The sequence below is a fragment of the Elephas maximus genome, chromosome 16 (genome assembly GCF_024166365.1).
Source record: "Elephas maximus indicus isolate mEleMax1 chromosome 16, mEleMax1 primary haplotype, whole genome shotgun sequence".
In the NCBI taxonomy this organism is placed as follows: domain Eukaryota; kingdom Metazoa; phylum Chordata; class Mammalia; order Proboscidea; family Elephantidae; genus Elephas; species Elephas maximus.
Window position 1 is genome coordinate 66539457 of NC_064834.1, and position 19554 is coordinate 66559010.

The window sequence follows — 19554 nt, forward strand, 5'->3', positions numbered from 1 at the left end:
TCAGAAATATCCCATCCTTTTCTGTGTTCTGAAATAGTTTGAGTAGTACTGTTGTAAGTTTTCTCTGAATGTTTGGTAGAATTCTCCAGTGAAGCCATCTGGGCCAGGGCTTTTTTTTGTTGGGATTTTTTGTTTGTTTGTTTTTGTTTTAATATTTTCAATGTCTTCTCTTGTTATGGGTTTGTTCTGATTTTCAACATCAGTTTGTGTTAGTTTGGGTAGGTAGTGTGTTTCTAGAAATTTGTCCATTTCTTCTAGGTTTTCAAATTTATTGGAGTATAGTTTTTCATGATACTCTGTTATGACCCTTTTTATTTCAGTTAGGTCTGTTGTAATGTCCCTATTTCATTTCTTATTTGGGTTATTTGCATCCTCTCCTGTTTTTCTTTTGTCAGTTTGGCCATTTTGTTGATCCTTTTAAAGAATCAGCTTTTGGTTTTGTTGATTCTTTCTGTTGTTTTTCTATTTGCTATTTCATTTGTTTCTGCTCTGACCTTTATTGCTCCCTTTCGTCTGGTGGCTGTGGGCTTCTTTTGCTGTTCTCTTTCTGTGTGTTCTAGTTGTGTAGCTAATGTTTTGATTTTGTCCCTTTTTTCTATTTTGTTGTGTGCATTATTGCTATACATTGATCTCTGAGCACTGCCTTTGCTGCGTCCCAAAGGTTTTGGTATGATGTGTTTTCATTCTTGTTTGATTCTAGGAATTTTTTTATTCCATCTGTGATTTATTCTATTATGCAGTGTTTTTTAAGCAAGGTGTTATTCAGTTTCCATGTATTTGATTTTCTTTCCTTGCTCTTCCCGTTGTTAATTTCTTCTTTGATGGTGTTGTGATCAGAGGGAAAAAAAAAAAAACACTACCATCAAGTCGATTCTGACTCATAGCAGCCGTATAGGACAGAGTAAAACTGCCCCATAGAGTTTCCAAAGAGCACCTGGCAGACTCAAACTGCCGACCTCTTGGTTAGCAGCCATAGCTCTTAACCACTACACCACCAGAGTTTCTGTGATCAGAGAAGATACTTTGTATTACCTCAATGTTTTGGATTTTGTTGAGGGTTGTTTTGTGGCCTAAGATATGGTCTACTCTAGAAAATGTTTCATGTGTGTTGGAAAAGAATGTTTACTTTAAGCTGTTGGATGGAGTGTTCTGTATATGCATATGAGGTCAAGTTGGCTGACTGTAGCCTTTAGATCTTCTGTATCTTTGCTGAGTTTCTTTCTAGATGTTCTGTCCTTTACCAAGAGCGGTGTGTTGAAGTCTCCTACTATTATTGTGGAACTGTCACTTTCTCTTTTCAGCACTGTTAGATTTTGTTTTCTGTATTTTGGAGCCATGCCGTTGGGTGTGTAGATATTTATTATGGTTATGTCTTCATGATGGATTGTCCCTTTAAATATTATATAATGCCCATCTTTGTATTTTATGGTGGATTTTGTTTTAAAGTCTGTTTTATCTGAGATTAGTATTGCCACTCCTGCTCTTTTTTGGCAGCTGTTTGCTTGGTATGTTTTTTCATCCTTTGATTTTTAATAAATTTATGTCTTTGTTTCTAAGGTATGTCTCTTGTAGCCTGCATATCGATGGATCATTTTTTTTTTAAAAATCTATTCTGTCACTGTCTGTGTCTTTAGCGTGCATTTAGGCCATTTACGTTCAGTGTAATTATTGATAGGTGTGAGTTCATTGCTGTCATTTTGTAGTGCTTTTTTTGTGGTGCTGATGTTTTCTTTGTTCCTCTTACTCTCCTGTGTTGAGTTCCTTTTGTTTGTGGGGTTTTTTTTTTTTTTTCATTTCTTTGGTTTTTGTAGAGTTTGTGTTTACTGAGACTTTATGTTTTCTTCTTTATTTTGATGACTAGGTTTGTTAACCTTCTTTGTGGTTACCTTGAAATTTACCCTAAATTTGAACCAGTTTTTTATTACTTGGTATCACTTTGTCTTCCTCTCCATTTGAAAGTTCTATACCTACATGGTTTATTCCCTCTTTTATTGTTCTGAAGTTGTTGTCATTTACAGATTAACCTCTCTGGTTCCCTATTGTAAATCTTTTAATTTTGATTAATCCTTGAGAGTTCATTACCTAGGTTGGTATCTGACTGATGTGGTCTTGCACCCTAGATTCAGGCTGGCATCTGATGTTATTTGTCCTCAAACCAAAGGACTCCCTTTAGTAATTATTGTAAGTTTAGTCTCGTTTTTTGCATATTCCCTTAATTACGGTTTATCTGGAAATGTCTTAATTTCACTATCATATTTGAGCGAGAGTTTTGCAGGATATATTATTTGTGGTTGGCATTTTTTTTTTTCTTTCAAGGTTTTATATATGTCATCCCATTGCCTTCTTTCCTGCATGATTTCTGCTGAGTAGTCAGAGCTTAGCTTTATCATTTCCCCCTCGTATGTGACTTTTTGTTTTTCTCAAGCCGCTCTCAGGATTCTTTCTTTGTCTGTGGTTATAGCAAGTGTGATTATGATATGCTTAGGTGATTTTATTTTGAGGTCTACCCTATATGGGGTTTGTTGAGCTTCTTGGATGATCACCTTTTCATCTTTCATGATATTAGGGAAGTTTTCTGTCAACAATTCTTCAATGATCCTCTCTGTGTTTTCCATTTTCTCCCCCTGCCCTGGAACTCTGATCACTCACAAATTTTTGGTTTTGATTTTATCCACATCATTCTCACGGTTTCTTCATTTTTCTTCATTCTTTTCTCTGATTTTTCCTCAAACAAAATGGTATCCAGATATTTATCTTCAGTTTTGCTGATCCTGTCTTCCATTGTTTCAGACTTGCTCCTCAAACTTTCTGTAATACTGTCCATTTCTGAAATCTTGTTATCTTTTGGATTTCTAATTGCTGTTTTTGTATGATTTCTAGTTGTGAATTGATTTTGATATTTTGTTCCTGCATTATTTTCCTGAATTCTTCCATTGTTTCATCTGTCCTTTCCATGATTATGTCCGTCTTTTCCATGATTTTGTCTGTTTTTTCACCCTTTTTCGTGCTTTTTGTTTCAACTCTTGAATGGCTCTGAATATTAGAGATTTGAATTTCCTATCAGGTAGTTCCAGTGCCTTTTCTTCTACTGGAAAGTCATCTGGTGTTTTATTTTGGATGTCTGCTGGCACCATCCTGTCCTTTTTTTTTTATGTTTTGATATTGGCTGCTGTCTTTGGGACATTCATTAGTTATTTTCTTCGTTTATTGGTTGTAGACTTGTTTGGTTTGTCCTGCTTTTTTGTTTTATTTGGTTATGTCTGAGCAGGCAGGCTGGGTATGCTTTATTGTTTGCTCATCTGTGGGTACAGTACTTACCACCTTGTCCAATGTGCAGGGCCAGTTGCTCAGCTATGGTGCAGCAGGGCAGGTCCAGCAGAAGAGGAGGGGCTGGGATGGTTTGTTTGTGGCATGTACTGGGGTCTACAGGACAGGACTAGGGGTCAGTGCAGGGCAGATTCCAGTAGACCATGCCTGTGCTGGTCAGCAGGTTGCAATGCCCAGTGTATGGTGCAGATAGGCAGCAGGGAGGGGGAAGGTTGTGATGTGTGGAGCTAAGTTGGTGTGGGAAAGAAGAGACAGAGGAGAGAGAAACAGCGGCCAAAAAAATAGTGTCGAGGGAGCCTACCATTGGAGTGGAGCAGACCCAGGGAAGCCATGTGTTGGTGGCTTTCTAGCCAGGTGACAAGGCACAGCCCATCAAGAAAGGACAGATATAGCACATGCAGCTAGGTGGGTGGGAGAAAGGAAAGGAAAGTGGGGAGAGAGAGATAAGAAACTAGATTACAAAAATAAAAAGGAGAAAGTCACATTTGGCTAGGTGGTTGGGAGAAAGGAATGGAAGGAATGTAGAGAGAGACAAAAAACCAAGAAGAAAAAGGAAAAAAAAAAAAAAAAGGATGCCAGGTGGTTGGGAGGAAGTAAAGGAAGGAAGGTAGACAGAGACAAGAAACTGAGGAAAAAAAGAAGAAGAAAGAAAGAAAATGCCCTAAGAGAACCTATCAGAAGGGGGTCCCCATCTGAGTAGCACCCCACAGCCTGTCAAGAAGGAGTGGAGATGGCACATGGCACCAGCTGTTCAGGAGAAGGGTAAGGAAGGAAGGTAGAGAGAAACTAGAAACCGAGGGAAAAAAAAGAAGAAAAAAAAAAAGCCCCAAGGAAGCCCACTCTGTAAATGGGTCCCCAGCTGAGCAGCACTGCATAGCCTATCAAGAAGGAGTGGAGATTGCATATGGCACCAGGTATTCATGAGAAGGGTAAGGAAGGAAGGTAGAGAGAAAAGAAACTGAGAAAAACAGAAGAAAGAAAAGAAAAAAAATGCCCCAAGGGAAGCACTGGAAGCAGGTCCCCAGCCAAGCAGCATCACACAGCTCATCAATAAGAAGTGGATATGGCACATGGTGCGAGGTGTTCAGGAGGAAAGAAGGGAAGGATGGTAGAGAGAGACAAGAAATCGAGAAAAGAGAAAAAAATCCCCAAGGGAGCCCACTGCCTTGGCAGCAAGGACTGGGGAAGTGGCTCTCAAGCTGAGAAGCACTGCACAGCCCATCTAGAAGGGGCAGAGATGCCACATAGTGCCAGGTATTCAGGAGATAGGAAAAGAAGGAAAGTGGAAAGAGATGAGACACCGAGAAACAAAGAAAAACAAAAAGGAAAAAAAGAAGTGCTCCCAGGATCCCACCAGTGTGGTGGCACGGACCAGGGAATTAGTTCCCTAGCTGAGCACTGCTTCACAGCCTGTCAAGAAGGAACAAAAATGGCACATGGAACCAGGTGTTCAAGAGAAAGGAAGGGAAGGAGGTGAGAGAGAGAGAAGAAACCAAAAGAAGCCGAGAAAAGCAACAACAAAAAGATGGCACTGAAGGAGCTGGCCAGAGTGGGCAAGGCAAATCCAAGCGGCAAGGAGCCAGCATCTCCCCAGCTGAGTGACCATGGCCTGCCGGAAAGTAGTGGAGGCCGAGCAGGGGGAAGAAAGGTAGAGGGTGGGAAAGTATGTATAAAGTAAAATGGTTAGGCTTCTTTTTGCATTGAGCTGTGGAGAAAACTACACATTGTTAAAAATCTAATTACAGTGATTAATAGATATTCTATTTCAAAAAATAGTATCAGTAACCAACTTTTGAAGATAATGTATTCAAAGTTTATTAATATTCATATTTATTGATCAACTCATGGCAAAGCAAGATTATGTAATACCTCAAAAGAGACAATAGAGTCCCCATTTTACTTTCTGGGACCTAAATGCCTGGGGAGAGAGAGGCAGAGAAACTGCTGCTATCATATCCCAGTCTCTTCACTTCCCAAATGATGGCCATCAATCTGAATAACAGCAAAACTCAGTTAAACCAGATGTTTACACCACAGATACGCACCTTAAATGTGTGTGTGTGTATGTGTGTGTGCAGTGAGAGTGAGATATTGAACAGATTGAGCATGGAAGCATTTCAATGAAGAAAAAATATTTGATTACTGTATGAAAATGAAGTTTACAATTGAAATACCTTCAGAAGCTCAGGAGCAGCATCCTGATTCTGTGAATATTATGTTTTATTCCTTTACCTGTTCCCACATGTAATACTTTATTCTCTTTGAATTTGCTCCCAACACAGTTTAACCTTGTTTCTGAAAGTGCCCATCAGCTTAATTTCTTTTATAAATATGAATTCTCCTACTGAGTAAAACCAGCTAATGTTCTTTTTTTCTTTATCATCGCTTGCAAAGCAAAAAGTAAACAAGGAAAAAATATGATTTTCCCTTTGATTTTTCCCAAGTCTAAACAATGAAAGCAGAGAATCTGTTTTTGAGATCTGGAATATTGGTCTTTTTTGAGCCTGTGGAATCAACACACTTGATTAGCTGTGAGCCACGCCATTGGGCTGACTTAATTTGATGCTCAGTAAATTAATTCTATTTTACTAATGTGACTAAAAACTAAATTTCCTATCAATGTAAACACTCATTAAACTGCAAATACCAAGTCATGCAAGCTGTTGAAAAAGACTACGCATTATTTATAGATGGATTCTGATAAGAATAGCGTGAGAAGTGTTTTAGTAGGGAGACGTTGGAGTGATTAATGTGCAGTTGTTTGCATTTTTAATATTTCACTCATATATCAGATTAGTATTTGTGCATACTGTCAGACTTTATTCTGTTCTTGTCAAAACACTTATTACTGCTGACAGGTATAACATATCCACATTAATCCTTGCTTCCTTGATTCAATTTTCTAATTGCTTTTTTGGCATGCAGTGGTGGCCATTTACTCTTATGTGATGTATTCATCATATGGTATAATAATGTTCTTTAAAAATTAGATGTGCCACTTAAAGTGCCTGAAGAGTAAAAAAAAAAAAAAAAAAGACTAAGGATTGGAAATGTCCAACTTCATTGTACTTAGGTGAAGTATTAGACATTGGTATGTTACACATTCTGGAGGTTGTCTGTATTTTATAGTCACGGAATGTTAAAAAGGAAAGGGACCCTAAAAGTCATCCAACCTACCTATTCATTTTCCATTTGGGGAAATTGCCTTAGTGCCATGGCCAGGATCACACTAGATTATAGCAGAGCTGGTTCTAGAACTCAGGTCTTCTGAACTCTGGTCAGATATGGAGCAGGTGTATGTACATAATTTTTATAGCCAATATCCCGAGTTGATTTCTACTATTAATAGCCAAATTGAGGGAATGAGATGATCCTTGGTTTCTTAAACTACATTTTTTAGCAGTTTTGTGCAGTGGGTAGGAACCTAGATTCTAGAATCAGACAGATCTGAGTTCCAATCCTGGATCTGCCCCCTTACTACCTGTGTTACCCTGAGAATATTATCTGACCTCTCTGAACTTCAGTTTCTTCATCTGTATGAAATGGGAAAATAGCACTATCCCCCTCTTAGAGTTGCCGTGTAGAGTACACACAGTAATGCATGTGAAATGCTTAGCACAGCACTTGCCATGTAGTAAATACTCAATAATGTCAGCTATGATGATTTCCTTTATTAATGTTTATTTATTTTGTCTTATTTATTATGTTTTATTATCCATTTATTACATTATACCTTAATAGTCATAATTTCAGTAGCAACTGAGTCATGCCTTACCCCTTATCTTACTATGTGACTTCTATCTCAACCTCACTCACTTATTCACCTACCATTGAATGCACTTTTGTAGATTCTACAGGTAAAACAGAGAAGGATCCAATATGATGCTTGTCTTGGAGGAGCAGAAACCTAATTTAAATAAAAAAAAAATCCATTGCCCTCGAGTCAATTCTGGCTCATAGCAACTCTATAGGACAGAGTAGAACTGCTCCACAGCACAGGGTTTCCAAGGAGCAACTGGTGAATTTGAATGCGTGACCTTTTGGTTAGCAGCCGAGGTCTTAACCACTGTACCACCAAGGCTCCATAAACCTAATGGGGGCATAATAAACATCAATACTTTGAAATGATTGGGCATTTCAAAGAGAAGAAGTACGTACAGGATCAAGAGAGACAAGTAAGGAAACAGATCAGCCCTCAAGTAGCATGCTCCAGCGGGGAGATAGAATATTTACCCATTGCTAAACGTCCAGTGATTCTTGTGACTGTAGGCTCACAAGATAGATCCTGGGCTCAAATGGCTGGCCTCACTTTCAGAACATGTCACTATGAATTTTAAGTACTGTAATCTTGAAAACTCCTTATGATTTCTGGTAAGTTGCTTATCTTTAATGGCTGAAAGATGGAAAGTCTCATCTACAGTTCAACATAGAATTTTGGGCCCCCAAAATGAGAACTTGAAAATAAGAGATTCAAAAACACTACAGTGAACAAAATAAGTCTTCTGTAAAAGTGCTGTTTGCTTAATAAACAAGGACTGCTAATTACATAGCTGTCAGTGTGTTTTCTGGCATGGTCTAACACTCGCTTCTTGAAGTACAACCAACATGACAATGCCGAGAAGTAAATCACAGTTGCTGAGTGCTGTGGGCAAACAAACTCAGGCCTTATCTCTTTGAAAGGCAGCCATGGAAAATGCATGATAAATTGTACAGTTCAGTGAACATGCATGTCATTGTGAAATGATTTTGATTCATGCTTATATATTTAACGTCAAACCACTGACAAACCTCACATATCAGAAACGTTATCATTTGTAGGTTTTTTTAGTTTTCTGTTTACAAAATTCAAGTACTATAAAGTTTTTTTTTTTTTTTTAAAGTCTGTATTGAAAGTAAGATTTACCCCAAACTCTTTGGAAATAACTTTTGAAATTACATGAATTCCTGCCAGAAGTGTCAAAGAGCCCTTAGTCACTAATATTTTAAACATAATGAATAATCCATATTTTTGCTAATATCCTTTTATGAAAATTCTTATAGTTAAAACCAGACAAAGTTATAAGCCAATTCGATTTTAAAATAGAATTATTATAATCTTCTTTCGTATACCTTATCAATGTAAGGTTTTCTCTATCATAGCAGTAGTAGAATGAATGAGAGAATTATTTTAAGGAAGACGTTTTCCGTGGTTAAGATATTCTACTACCCTGTCATTGTTACTGAGCCTCTAAAACTTAAAGGATTACATAATTAGGCCATTTTCTACCTGAAATTTACAGTTAATTTTTACTGGTTTTTCTCTCAGTTGCTGCTTTTGGTACCAACATTTGATGTTTCGAAATATTTTCTCCTAGTGTTAAAAAAAAAAAAAGCAGACAATAAGCTTGACACCACCATCAACTGATACACTGCCAAATTGTTGATTGTTTAAGTTCCCTAAACCAAGAACTGCTGTTTCTGTTATTTTTTTTTTTTGTAATCATAAAATTATACTGTTCTAATTTTGGAAACCTTGGTGGCGTAGTAGTGTGCTGCGGCTGCAAACCAAAGGGTCAGCAGTTCAAATCCACCATGCACTCCTTGGAAACTCTATGGGGCTGTTCTACTCTGTCCTATAGGGTCACTATGAGTTGGAATCAACTCGACGGCACTGGGTTTGGTTTTGGTTTTGGTTAATTTTGACAGTTTTTTTAATTGACAATTTTGGATATTCTGAACAGTACCAGTTATTGCATTGAGAACTTGAAAACAAAACAATTTGAAAAAACCTGATGGTAGAAATGATAAATTCATTCTTTCTTGGATGTAGTAAAAGGGATTTTGATATTTCTAATATAGTACCATCATTTAAACCTTGAATTGGTTTTATTTTCTCTTTGTGTGTTTTAACCAATTGACCTTTACATATACTTTGCATTTATTAAATTAAAATAAATTTTAGTAGCTTAGAAATATGGTTCAAAATATTCATAGTATTTTTCTTTTGGCCTAGGAATACAACAAGCCCATTCTCTGAATATTTACATCATTGTAGAATATCTATGTACTTACGCTGATTTTGACTTAACATTCAAAAAAAATAAGTCTGTTAAATTAAATGTAAGCTTTAAAACGTAAACCCATAGGTCATGTGACTTGATACAAGTATTGCAGCATGGCTCACAGCATGTTCTCGGAACGTTTTAATGCCCTGTGCTTCTGCCACGTGACTACTTTCACCTTTATATTGGAAACTCCCAAAAGGTGTGTGTAGGAGGATAATTTTAAAACCTGAGATTTATGTTGCTATAAAGGAGAAATCTTTTATAACCACATAAAACCGTTGTCACCAGAAATTTCAGTCTAAGTTTTACATGAAAGGGGACATATTTTATCTTTAATGCCTCGTTAAACTTTCTGGAAACTGCAATATTCTAAAATATTCTAGGTGAATGGCTACATATGTCTGTCTATCCTCTGAAAAGTGTAAATATCATCAGTGAAAAAGGCTAAACAACTCATGTGTTCTCATAATTAAAGCCATAGTATTTTTTCTTCTGGTTAAGTTTGCCCTTACCCAGAGTTGTTGCTTTGATAGTTCAACTCTCTCTCACCTGTAGTTCTTTGAGTGATACAGCCAAAATCACCTTCCAAAGGCTAACATGATATTCACCCTATTTTAAAAGTGATGTTGCCTTTCAACACAAATGCCTTGTGTGTGTTCGTGTGTGCACGTACGTGCATGTGTGTGCGCTTGTATGTGTGTGTGTGCATGCATGTTTGTATGTTTGCATTGATAACATAAGCTGCATTGTGTGGAGGTTAACAACATAGACTCCAAAACCAGCCAAAAATAACTTAGTATGTGTAAAGCACTGTGAACGACACCTAACTAGTAGTAAAAAAAAAAGGTACTTATTAAATGGTACTAATTACTATTATTATCATGATCATTTATTCGTTTACTCCATTTTGTTCCTAAAGACATATTATTTATGGAAGTGCGTTGGTGGGTTATTATTAAAGATGTATTTCACTATTTATGCAAAGCTGCATAGCTTTGTGGCTCAAAAACTGCATACCCAGTATCGCCCAGTGCATTCATTTATTCAAATGTAGGCTTACTGCATCTTTCTACTGTGCCAGGAGCCAGTGTGAAAATGGCACATATGGTGTGTCCCCGTCACTTGGAATGTACAGTCTAGCTGACTGGAGCATCGATAAGGTGAAAAGTAAACTAACAGTGGCATGTCAATTATGCAAACTTAAAATGGGTTTTCTTTTTCAGGGGGCGCCCAAACCAATAGCCATGGAGCCATGCGCCGGGAATAGAGCTGCTGTCCTGACAGTGTTTCTGTGTCTCCCACGGGCATCATCAGGCGCCCCGCCCCCTGGGCAGTCAGGTACGTTGAATGAGGGGCCATCAGCAGTTAAGCAGAACTTGCGGACTGAGCAGTACTTTTACAAGGTTCAAACTTAGAGCATGGTAAAATTTTATTAGAATACAAACATGTACTTAAATATCTAGATATGTGCATTGCCATAAAATCAAACTTACTAGTGTTTCTCTTATAAACACATCAAATGTGCGTATGTGCATTTGTGTGTATATAGCATAGAATGATATACACATATATGTACATTCACATACACACACTCCAGTTCACGGTTATATTTACAATGAGAAATTTCACCAGCAGGGCCAACAAGTTCTTGCCTCCCTGACCAGCTTCTTTTCTTTCAGTATGCATGTCACATGGGAAGCCAAATTATAATTAGAAGTTGGCTTTGTGACTATGGAACCAAGCTAAGGGAATTGCCGGCATGTTTTGAATGGTTAGTGGTATCAGAGGATGGTAGGTTGATGTGGCAATCTCAATATATTCAAGATGTGTTCTTGCTCCCAGACCAGATGGTGGAGTTCATAGACCAGGGGAAACCTTTCCTGTAGACGAGCACGGCCAGCCTTTGCCTCTGATTCTCTCTGTCCTACACTGAACACATGTTTTGAATTTTGGAGTAACTCGATGTATGCTCTTAGAAGTCTTCTGATGACTGTGATAGTGTCTGCAGTGTAAACATGCTCCATGCTGAGTGTAACTTGTACTTAAGCCCTTGCACTTGAATCTTTTTTTACATATATACTCCTACTTACATTTTCTCATTTTTCTATCTCCCGATTGTTTCCTCTATCCAAATCTTAATGGAAGGAATGCTTCTGAGGGCAAGGGTGATTTCAGATCTGTTTTTCTCTTCAGTTTCCCTTCAGCATAAAATAAAGTGCTAGACAACTGGACTAAACCAAAAGCAAAGAAGTTTCCTGAATAAACCGAATGCTTCGAAGGCCAGCGTAGCAGGGTCGGGGGTTTGGGGACCATGGTTCAGGGGACATCTAAGTCAATTGGCATAATAAACTTTATTAAGAAAACATTCTGCATCCCACATTGGAGAGTGGCATCTGGGGTCTTAAACACTAGTGAGTGGCCATCTAAGATGCATCAATTGGTCTCAACCTCCTGGATCAAAAGAGAATGAAGAACACCAAGGACACAAGGGAATTACGAGCCCAAGAGACAGAAAGGGCCACATAAACCAGAAACTATATCAGCCTGAGACCAGAAGAACTAGATGGTGCCCGGGTACAACCGATGACTGCCATGACAGGGAACACAACAGAGAACCCCTGAGGGAGCAGGAGAGCAGTGGGATGCAGACCCCAAATTCTCATAGAAACACCAGACTTAATGGTCTGACTGAGACTAGAAGGGCCCCGGAGGTCATGGTCCCCAGACCTTCTGTTGGCCCAGGACATGAACCATTCCCAAAGCCAACTCTTTAGACAGGGATTGGACTGGACAATGGGATGGAGAAAGATGCTGGTGAGGAGTGAGCTTCTTGGATCAGGTGGACACTTGAGACTATGTTGGCATCTCCTGTCTGGAGGGGAGATGAAAGGGTAGAGGGGGTTAGAAGCTGGAGGAGTGGACACGAAAAGGGAGAGTGGAGGGGGGAGAGAAATTGGGAGTATGTAGCAAGTTTTTTGTAGCAAGGTGTATGTAAGTTTTTGTGTGAGAGACTGACTTGATCTGTAAACTTAAGATAATTCACTCAAGAGACTTTTTTCCCCCATTTTGAGTCAGAAGGTCTCCATTACCTTCATGGAGCCTGAGGATAATCTTGTTGCAGCAATTTCTACCCAGAGTTCCTTTCTATGTGTTTATTCAAAGAATTGAACATTCTCTGTACCTTCTCAGGCATGGAGAGCATACCTCACTCTTCTTCCTGTACCACCAACGTAAATGGGATGCAGTAATAGAATCGTTTTGCACTGGTCAGATAAGATGGATAATTACAGGTGCTATGCCCAGCTAATGGACGTATTGTTTTAAAGCTGGGATGATTTCCAAAACAAACACTTCACTAATGAAAACAAGTCTATGTGATATACACCAAGGTTCTTCTAGATCCTTGACAAGATGACTTACTGATGGGCAGAGTGAAGGCAACTGCCAATATTCTGTCCCTTTAACCTTTGAAATCCTTTCTGACTGATTTAAAAGACGCAGAAGCTGGGTGGACCATTACCTCAGCTGTGTTGCATTACGGATGCATTATGATTACTAATGATAATGCTATCTTAGATGTACCTAGTGCTTTACTTTTTACAAAGTGTTTTCCTATTTATCACATCTGATTTTCATGACCGGCTCACTTTATAAATGAGGGAATTGAGGCATAGAAAGCACTGTATTTCTACACTCAGGGAATAATGGGGTTGGGGGTGCTAGGGTATAGAGCAAAAGAGCTTTGTTAAAAAAAAGTATAAGTATACCTAGAAAAAAGTTAATCTTTTTTTTTTTTACAAAGCTCATCCTAAATTATGCACAAAGATATTAATCACAGTTCAATCTGCAAGCTCAGTAAAAAAAAAAGTAAGGTGAATTATCTCAAGCTTTATCTTCCAGTTCTCATCCAAATTTTCAGCTCCCCTTCAAATATTTGGCTTCGTGAAGACATGAGATGTTGATCATAGAGAAATAAGCTCTCTGCTACAGGTTATCAGGAAAAATTACCTGGAATGTGACACTTACAGGAGCAGGGAGACTCTTTGATTCTACTCCTTCAAAATACAGTGTTATCTATGATCTGCAATCTACTTTGAAATTCATCGAAAACATGATACATTGATAGATGGGTAGTGGAATAGATAGATGGACAAACACATTATAAAATGAGTTAAGTAAAATGTTAATGGTAGAATCTAGGTAGTGGTGTTCTTATAAAATTACTTAAACTTTGCTGTATGTTTGACATTTTTTCATAATAAAATGTTGGGAAACAATAAAACAAAAAGCTCCTGTCTTCACTATTAAAAAAAAAAAAAAGGCAGTATCTGCAGAGAAAAAAATTTTTTTTTAATTTTTATTGTTCTTTAAGTCAAAGTTTACAAATCAAGTCAGTCTCATACAAAAATTTACATACACCTTGCTTTTTTTTTTGCTATATACTCCTAGTTGCTGTCCCCCTAATGACACAACACGCTCCTTCTTTCCACTCTCTATTTTTGTGTCCATTCAGCCAGCTTCTGACCCCCTCTGCCCTCTCATCTCCCATCCAGGAAGGAGCTGCCCACATAGTCTCATGTCTCTACTTGATCCAAGAAGCTCACTCTTCACCAGTATCATTGTCTATTCCATAGTCCAGTCCAATCCCTGTATGAAGAGTTGGCTTTGGTAATGGTTCCTGTCTTGGGCTAACAGAAGGTCTGGGGACCATGACCTCCAGGGTCCTTCTAGTCTCAGTCAGACCATTAAGTCTGGTCTTTTTACGAGAATTTGAGGTCTGCATCCCATTGCTCTCCTGCTCCCTCAGGAGTTCTCTGTTGTGTTCTGTCAGGGCAGTCATTGGTTGTATCCAGGCACCATCTAGTTCTTCTGGTCTCAGGCTAATGTAGTCTCTGGTTTATGTGGCCCTTTCTGTCTCTTGGGCTCATATTCGACTTGTGTCCTTGGTGTTCTTCATTCTCCTTTGATAGAGGTGGGTTGAGACCAATTGATGCATCTTAGATGGCCTCTTGCTAGTGTTTAAGACCCCAGACGCCACTCTTCAAAGTGAGATGCAGAATGTTTTCTTAATAGATTTTATTATGCCAGTTGGCCTAGTTGTCCCCTAAAACCATGGTCCCCAAACCCCCGCCCCTCCTACACTGGCCTTCAAAGCGTTCAGTTTATTCAGGAAACTTCTTTGCTTTTGGTTTAGTCCAGTTATGCTGACTTCTCTTGTATTGTGTGTTGTCTTTCCTTTCACCTAAAATAGTTCTTGTCTATTATTTTTTTATTATCCAATTAGTGAATATCCCTCCCCACTCTCCTAACCATCCAAGAATATTTTCTTTTGTGTTTAAACTGTTTCTCAAATTCTCATAATAGTGGTCTTATACAATATTTGTCCTCTTGCAACTGACTAATTTCACTCAGCATAATGCCTTCCAGATTCCTCCATGTTATGAAGTGTTTCACAGGTTCATCATTGTTCTTTATGGTGCATAGTATTCCATTGTGTGAATATACCATAATTTATTTATCCATTTAGTCGTTGATGGGCACTTTGGTTGTGTCCATCTTTTTGCTATTGTAAACAGTGCTGTAGTGAACATGGGTGTGTGTATCTGTTCATGGAAAGGCTCTTATTTCTCTAGGATATATTCCAAGGACTGGGATTGCTGGATTGTAGGGTAGTTCTATTTGTAACACCAAATCTATTTCCAGCAGTGCCTAAGTGTTCCAGTCTCTTCACAACCTCTCTAGCATTTATTATTTTGTGTTTTTTTGGTTAATGCCAGCCTTGTTGGAGTGAGATGGAATCTCATTGTAGTTTTGATCTGCATTTCTCTGATGGCTAATGATCTGTTAGCTACCTGGATGTCTTCTTTAGTGAAGTGCCTGTTCATATCCTTTGGCCAGTTTTTAATTGCGTTATTTGTCTTTTTGTAGTTGAGTTTTTGCAGTATCATGTAGATTTTAGAGATCAGATGCTGATTGGAAATGTCATAGCTAAAAACTTTTTCCCAGTCTATAGGTAATCTTTCTACTCTTTTGGTGAAGTCTTTGGATGAGCATAGGTGTTTGATTTTTAGGAGCACCCAGTTATCTAGTTTCTCTTCTGGTGTTTGTACATTTTAGTGATGTTTTGTATTCTGTTTATGCCATGTATTTAGGCTCCTAGCATTGTCCCTAATTTTTTCTTCCATAATCTTTATTGTTTTAGATTTTATATTTAGGTCTGTGATCCATTTTGAGTTTGTTTTTGTGCATGGTGTGAGGTATGGGTCTTGTTTTCATTTTTTTTGCAGACAGATATCCAGTTATGCCAGCACTATTTGTTAAATAGACTGTCTTTTCCCCATTTAACTGACTTTGGGCCTTTGTCAAATATCAGCTGCTCATACGTAGATGAATTTATGTCTGGATTCTCAATTCTGTTCTATTCGTCTATGTATCTGCTGTCGTACCAGTACCAGGCTGTTTTGACTACTGTGGCAGTATAATAGGTTCTAAAATCAGGTAGAGTGAGGTCTGCCACTTTGTTCTTCTTTTTCAGTAATGCTTTACTTATCCGGGGCCTCTTTCCCTACATATGAAGTTGGTGATTTGTTTCTCCATCTCATTAAAAAATGTCGTTGGGATTTGGATCAGAATTGCATTGTATCTATAGATCACCTTTGGTAGCATAGACATTTTTACAATGTTAAGTCTTCCTATCCATGAGCAAGGTATGTTTTTCCACTTATGTAGGTCTCTTTTGGTTTCTTGCAGTAGCGTCTTGTAGTTTTCTTTGTATAGGTCTTTTACGTCACAGAGAAAATTTTTAATGTTACATCTTGTTCTTCCCTGAATGAGGCAAATACTGACACCTGTATATAAACTAAATGTCTATTTTTCTTCACTCTTCTTCGGGGTATTTGGTGTGTACATAGCCTATTAAAACTTGATATCGTATCATCCAAAGTTTGAGAGGAAATACATTCTAATGATTATTTGGGAAACATACTTGCTGTTTGGAGGGAAATGCTGAGATCAGGTATCTCATTGCTGAAGTTTGACTTGCATCTTTGTAGGAAGGCCACGTATATGTTTGTGCTTATCACAATTCCCTACACATAGAAAGTAGTTCTTGAAGATTTTTGATGATGATGATAAACCAAAAAACGTGTTGCCGTGGAGTTAATTCTGACTCATAGTGACCCTATAGGACAGAGTAGAACTGCCCCATAGAGTTTCCAAGGAGCACCTGGCGGATTTGAACTGCCGACCTCTGGATTAGCAGTCGTAGCACTTAACCACTACGCCACCAGGGTTTCCAATGATGATGATAAAGCCAAAACCCACTGTCGTTGAGTCGATTCCAACTCACAGCGACCCTATAGGGCAGGGTAGAACTGCCCTACACCACCAGAGTTTCCATGATGATGATAAAAAAAAAGTTGAGTCAATTCCAACTCACAGCGACCCTATAGGACAGGGTAGAACTGCCCTACACCACCAGAGTTTCCATGATGATGATAGGCGACCTGAAATGTAACCTGAGCAACCACTTCCATCTATGAGCCTAAGTTAACTACGCTGTAATGAGCGATTAGATTAAAATTCATTCATGTGTCCCAGATTGCTCTCCTAGAGGCCCTGTGTTCTGAAGAGCCTCCACCAGTTTTGTTATAGAGTTGGGGGTGATGAGGAGGAGATGGAGGAGAGACTTCGTGGACAGACTCCTGAGCCCATTCCCACTGTGGGACAGACAGGGTGCCGGGAGTCTTCTCTTGGTTCTTGGGCTATGTTGTCTCCAAATGTTAACATATCTGTTCAGTGATTAAATTAGCATTCATTATTAGATTAAAAGTCCTCTTGCCTGCTAGGGATGGCTTATATAAATGATACTATTTTCTGGCTGCTTTGGTACAGGGAAAAATAAATATAAAAAAACTTTGCAGAACTTTAAAATCTTATCAGGCCCTTTTGTGAAATGTAGGGTCCACATGTTGTGTGATGCTTTTCATTATCCACTCTTCATTGCTATGCATAAAAGCTTTTAAGTGAAGGGTGCATTTGGGGATATGGGGAAGGCACTAACATCCTATGAACATGGTGGTTTTCTTACGGAAACTCAATTTCAGCACTCACATATGAGTGATTCAGTAACATGCAGGTGATAATTTGGCCATCTCTTTTCAGTGGCAGCTATTGATTTTTCTTTTTAAGTTTAAAATATGGCATTGTCTTTGGACTTTATTTTATTCCCTTTCCACCAGCAAGTATTTCAGTAATGTTAACAATAATGATTAGACACCCCTTTTAGTGTCTCCCTGAAATGTGCGAAGTCCCTGCCACAGCCCTCATCTTATACAGGTCAGAAAGAAAACTGTGCAGATTCATCCTTATGATTACTTCATGCATCAACTTTTTTTTTTTTTTTAACGTAATGAATTTAGGCACTTGTGAACAATTCTTCCTCTAGCTGATCAGAAGAGTAAAAGCAAACAGTATTAAATATACTTTTTGGCATTCCTAGAGTTGAGGTTCCCTGGAAACCATATGGGGCAGTTCTACTCTCTCCTGTAGGGTCCCTGTGAGTCAGAATAGACTCGACGGCAGTGGATTTTTTTTTTTTCAACCCCATAAACTGTGATGTTTCATTCCTGTATTTTCTGCTCGTAACTACTGCCAACCAGATTCTGTTGGGCTATACGTGGGTTTTATGCTGTTGACATATGTTCGCTGTGTAGCCACTTTCTCTTCTGATCTCAGAGTGGTTGAAAGACTGTCATCCCAATGAAAACAGAGCATATTAAGTAACACTGCTGCGTGACATTATAAACAACCAAGCGTGTCTCCAATCGCCCTGGACAGCAGAGTCCCAAAGCACTGGAGACTCACATTAAGATAAAACCTGGGAAAGTAAACAGAGCTCTTCAGAAGCATAAATTGAAAATGATAATGATCGCTCTCCCTTTGTGATGGAGGGTTATGGATTTCATAGTTTGTGGATTCTTCCCAATGAGAAGGAGATTAACTTTCCTCACTGGGTTAAAAATCCCAGTGACTCAGGTGTCCACTGCTGAAAAGAAGCTACATGCTTCAACTAAAAGCACAATTTTGTTGTGATCTTGCCTCATGTGCGATTGAGTCTAACATTACCAAAAAGACTACTAATAACGTAAGGTTTTAAAATTTTCTTGTTTAGGCTTAAAAATTGTAGCAGGAAGATCAGATTATTTTGAACAATCTATAAACACTATATAATGTTAAAAATGAAAGTCTACCCACAGTGTCCTAGACACCTGTCCTATTTGTGATGGCGATAGAAAGAGAACATTGGTTTTTAATTAAATGAAAATGGAGAAAGAGAACTAGTAATTGTGAGTATTCTAATAGGTTCCCTATATGTATACTTTTTCTATTGGTTTAATCTTTTTAATGAGTCTATGAAGTATCTACTCTTATCCCACTTTTCCAGATAAAATAACTGAAACTCAAGAGAGGTTAAATAGCTTTCCCAGGGCCAACACAGGTAGTGAGTGAGGGAACCAGAGCTCCAACCTGGGTCCCTCTGGATTCCCAGCTCTGTGACTCTCCCCCTCACTGTGCTTCTCTGGATATAGGGACTAGACATACTACAGAGAGCCTTATTCCTGAAAATGCTTTAAATCCAGAGTCAAAGAGCAATGACCTAGAAGGTACTGCTAAGCCTTGGGCTGAAGGAGCAGGAAGATAGATCTATCTTTCCTGGTAATTTAATTCCAGATATTTGGTAAAATGAGGATATATGCAAGCCATGACACATCTGCTAATGGATGTGTGTACTAGGAATAAGGGGCATGCAGTCAGAGGAGAAGAACTTTAGCTCGTACATTTCCTGCCCTCACAGAGGTTATAGCCTATATGGAAACATGATACAAATAATTGTGCAAATGAACCCTTATTACACATTGTATTAAATACTGTGAAGAAAGAGTAGGCAGTTCTCTGAGAGAGGTGAAATAAAACTGGTTTGCATTTGCTGAGTTTAATATTTTTCTATAGAAGTAACAGAGTGATAAACATAGCCATTAAGATCCCCTTTCCTGAACACAACAGAGAATCCCTAACGGAGCAGGAGAACAGTGGGATGCAGATCTCAAATTCTCATAAAAAGACCAGACTTAGAGGGACCCCAGAGGTCATGGTCCCTGGACCCTTTGTTAGCCCAAGACTG

The 19554-nt window shown here is 38.5% G+C and overlaps 1 protein-coding gene across 5 annotated transcripts in view; it reads left to right on the plus strand.

Annotated features, from left to right (window-relative positions):
* The window catches only part of ATRNL1 (attractin like 1), a 685371-nt gene that overhangs the window by 547124 nt on the left and 118693 nt on the right, over window positions 1-19554 (plus strand). For 3 of the 5 annotated variants that reach the window (XM_049854677.1, XM_049854678.1, XM_049854681.1), the window contains one exon: window positions 10595-10709. In XM_049854677.1, the coding sequence (XP_049710634.1) occupies window positions 10595-10709 (115 nt within the window). Of the gene's footprint in view, window positions 1-10594; window positions 10710-19554 lie in introns of those variants that run through there. The other 2 variants (XR_007513388.1, XR_007513389.1) reach the window with 1 other exon arrangement.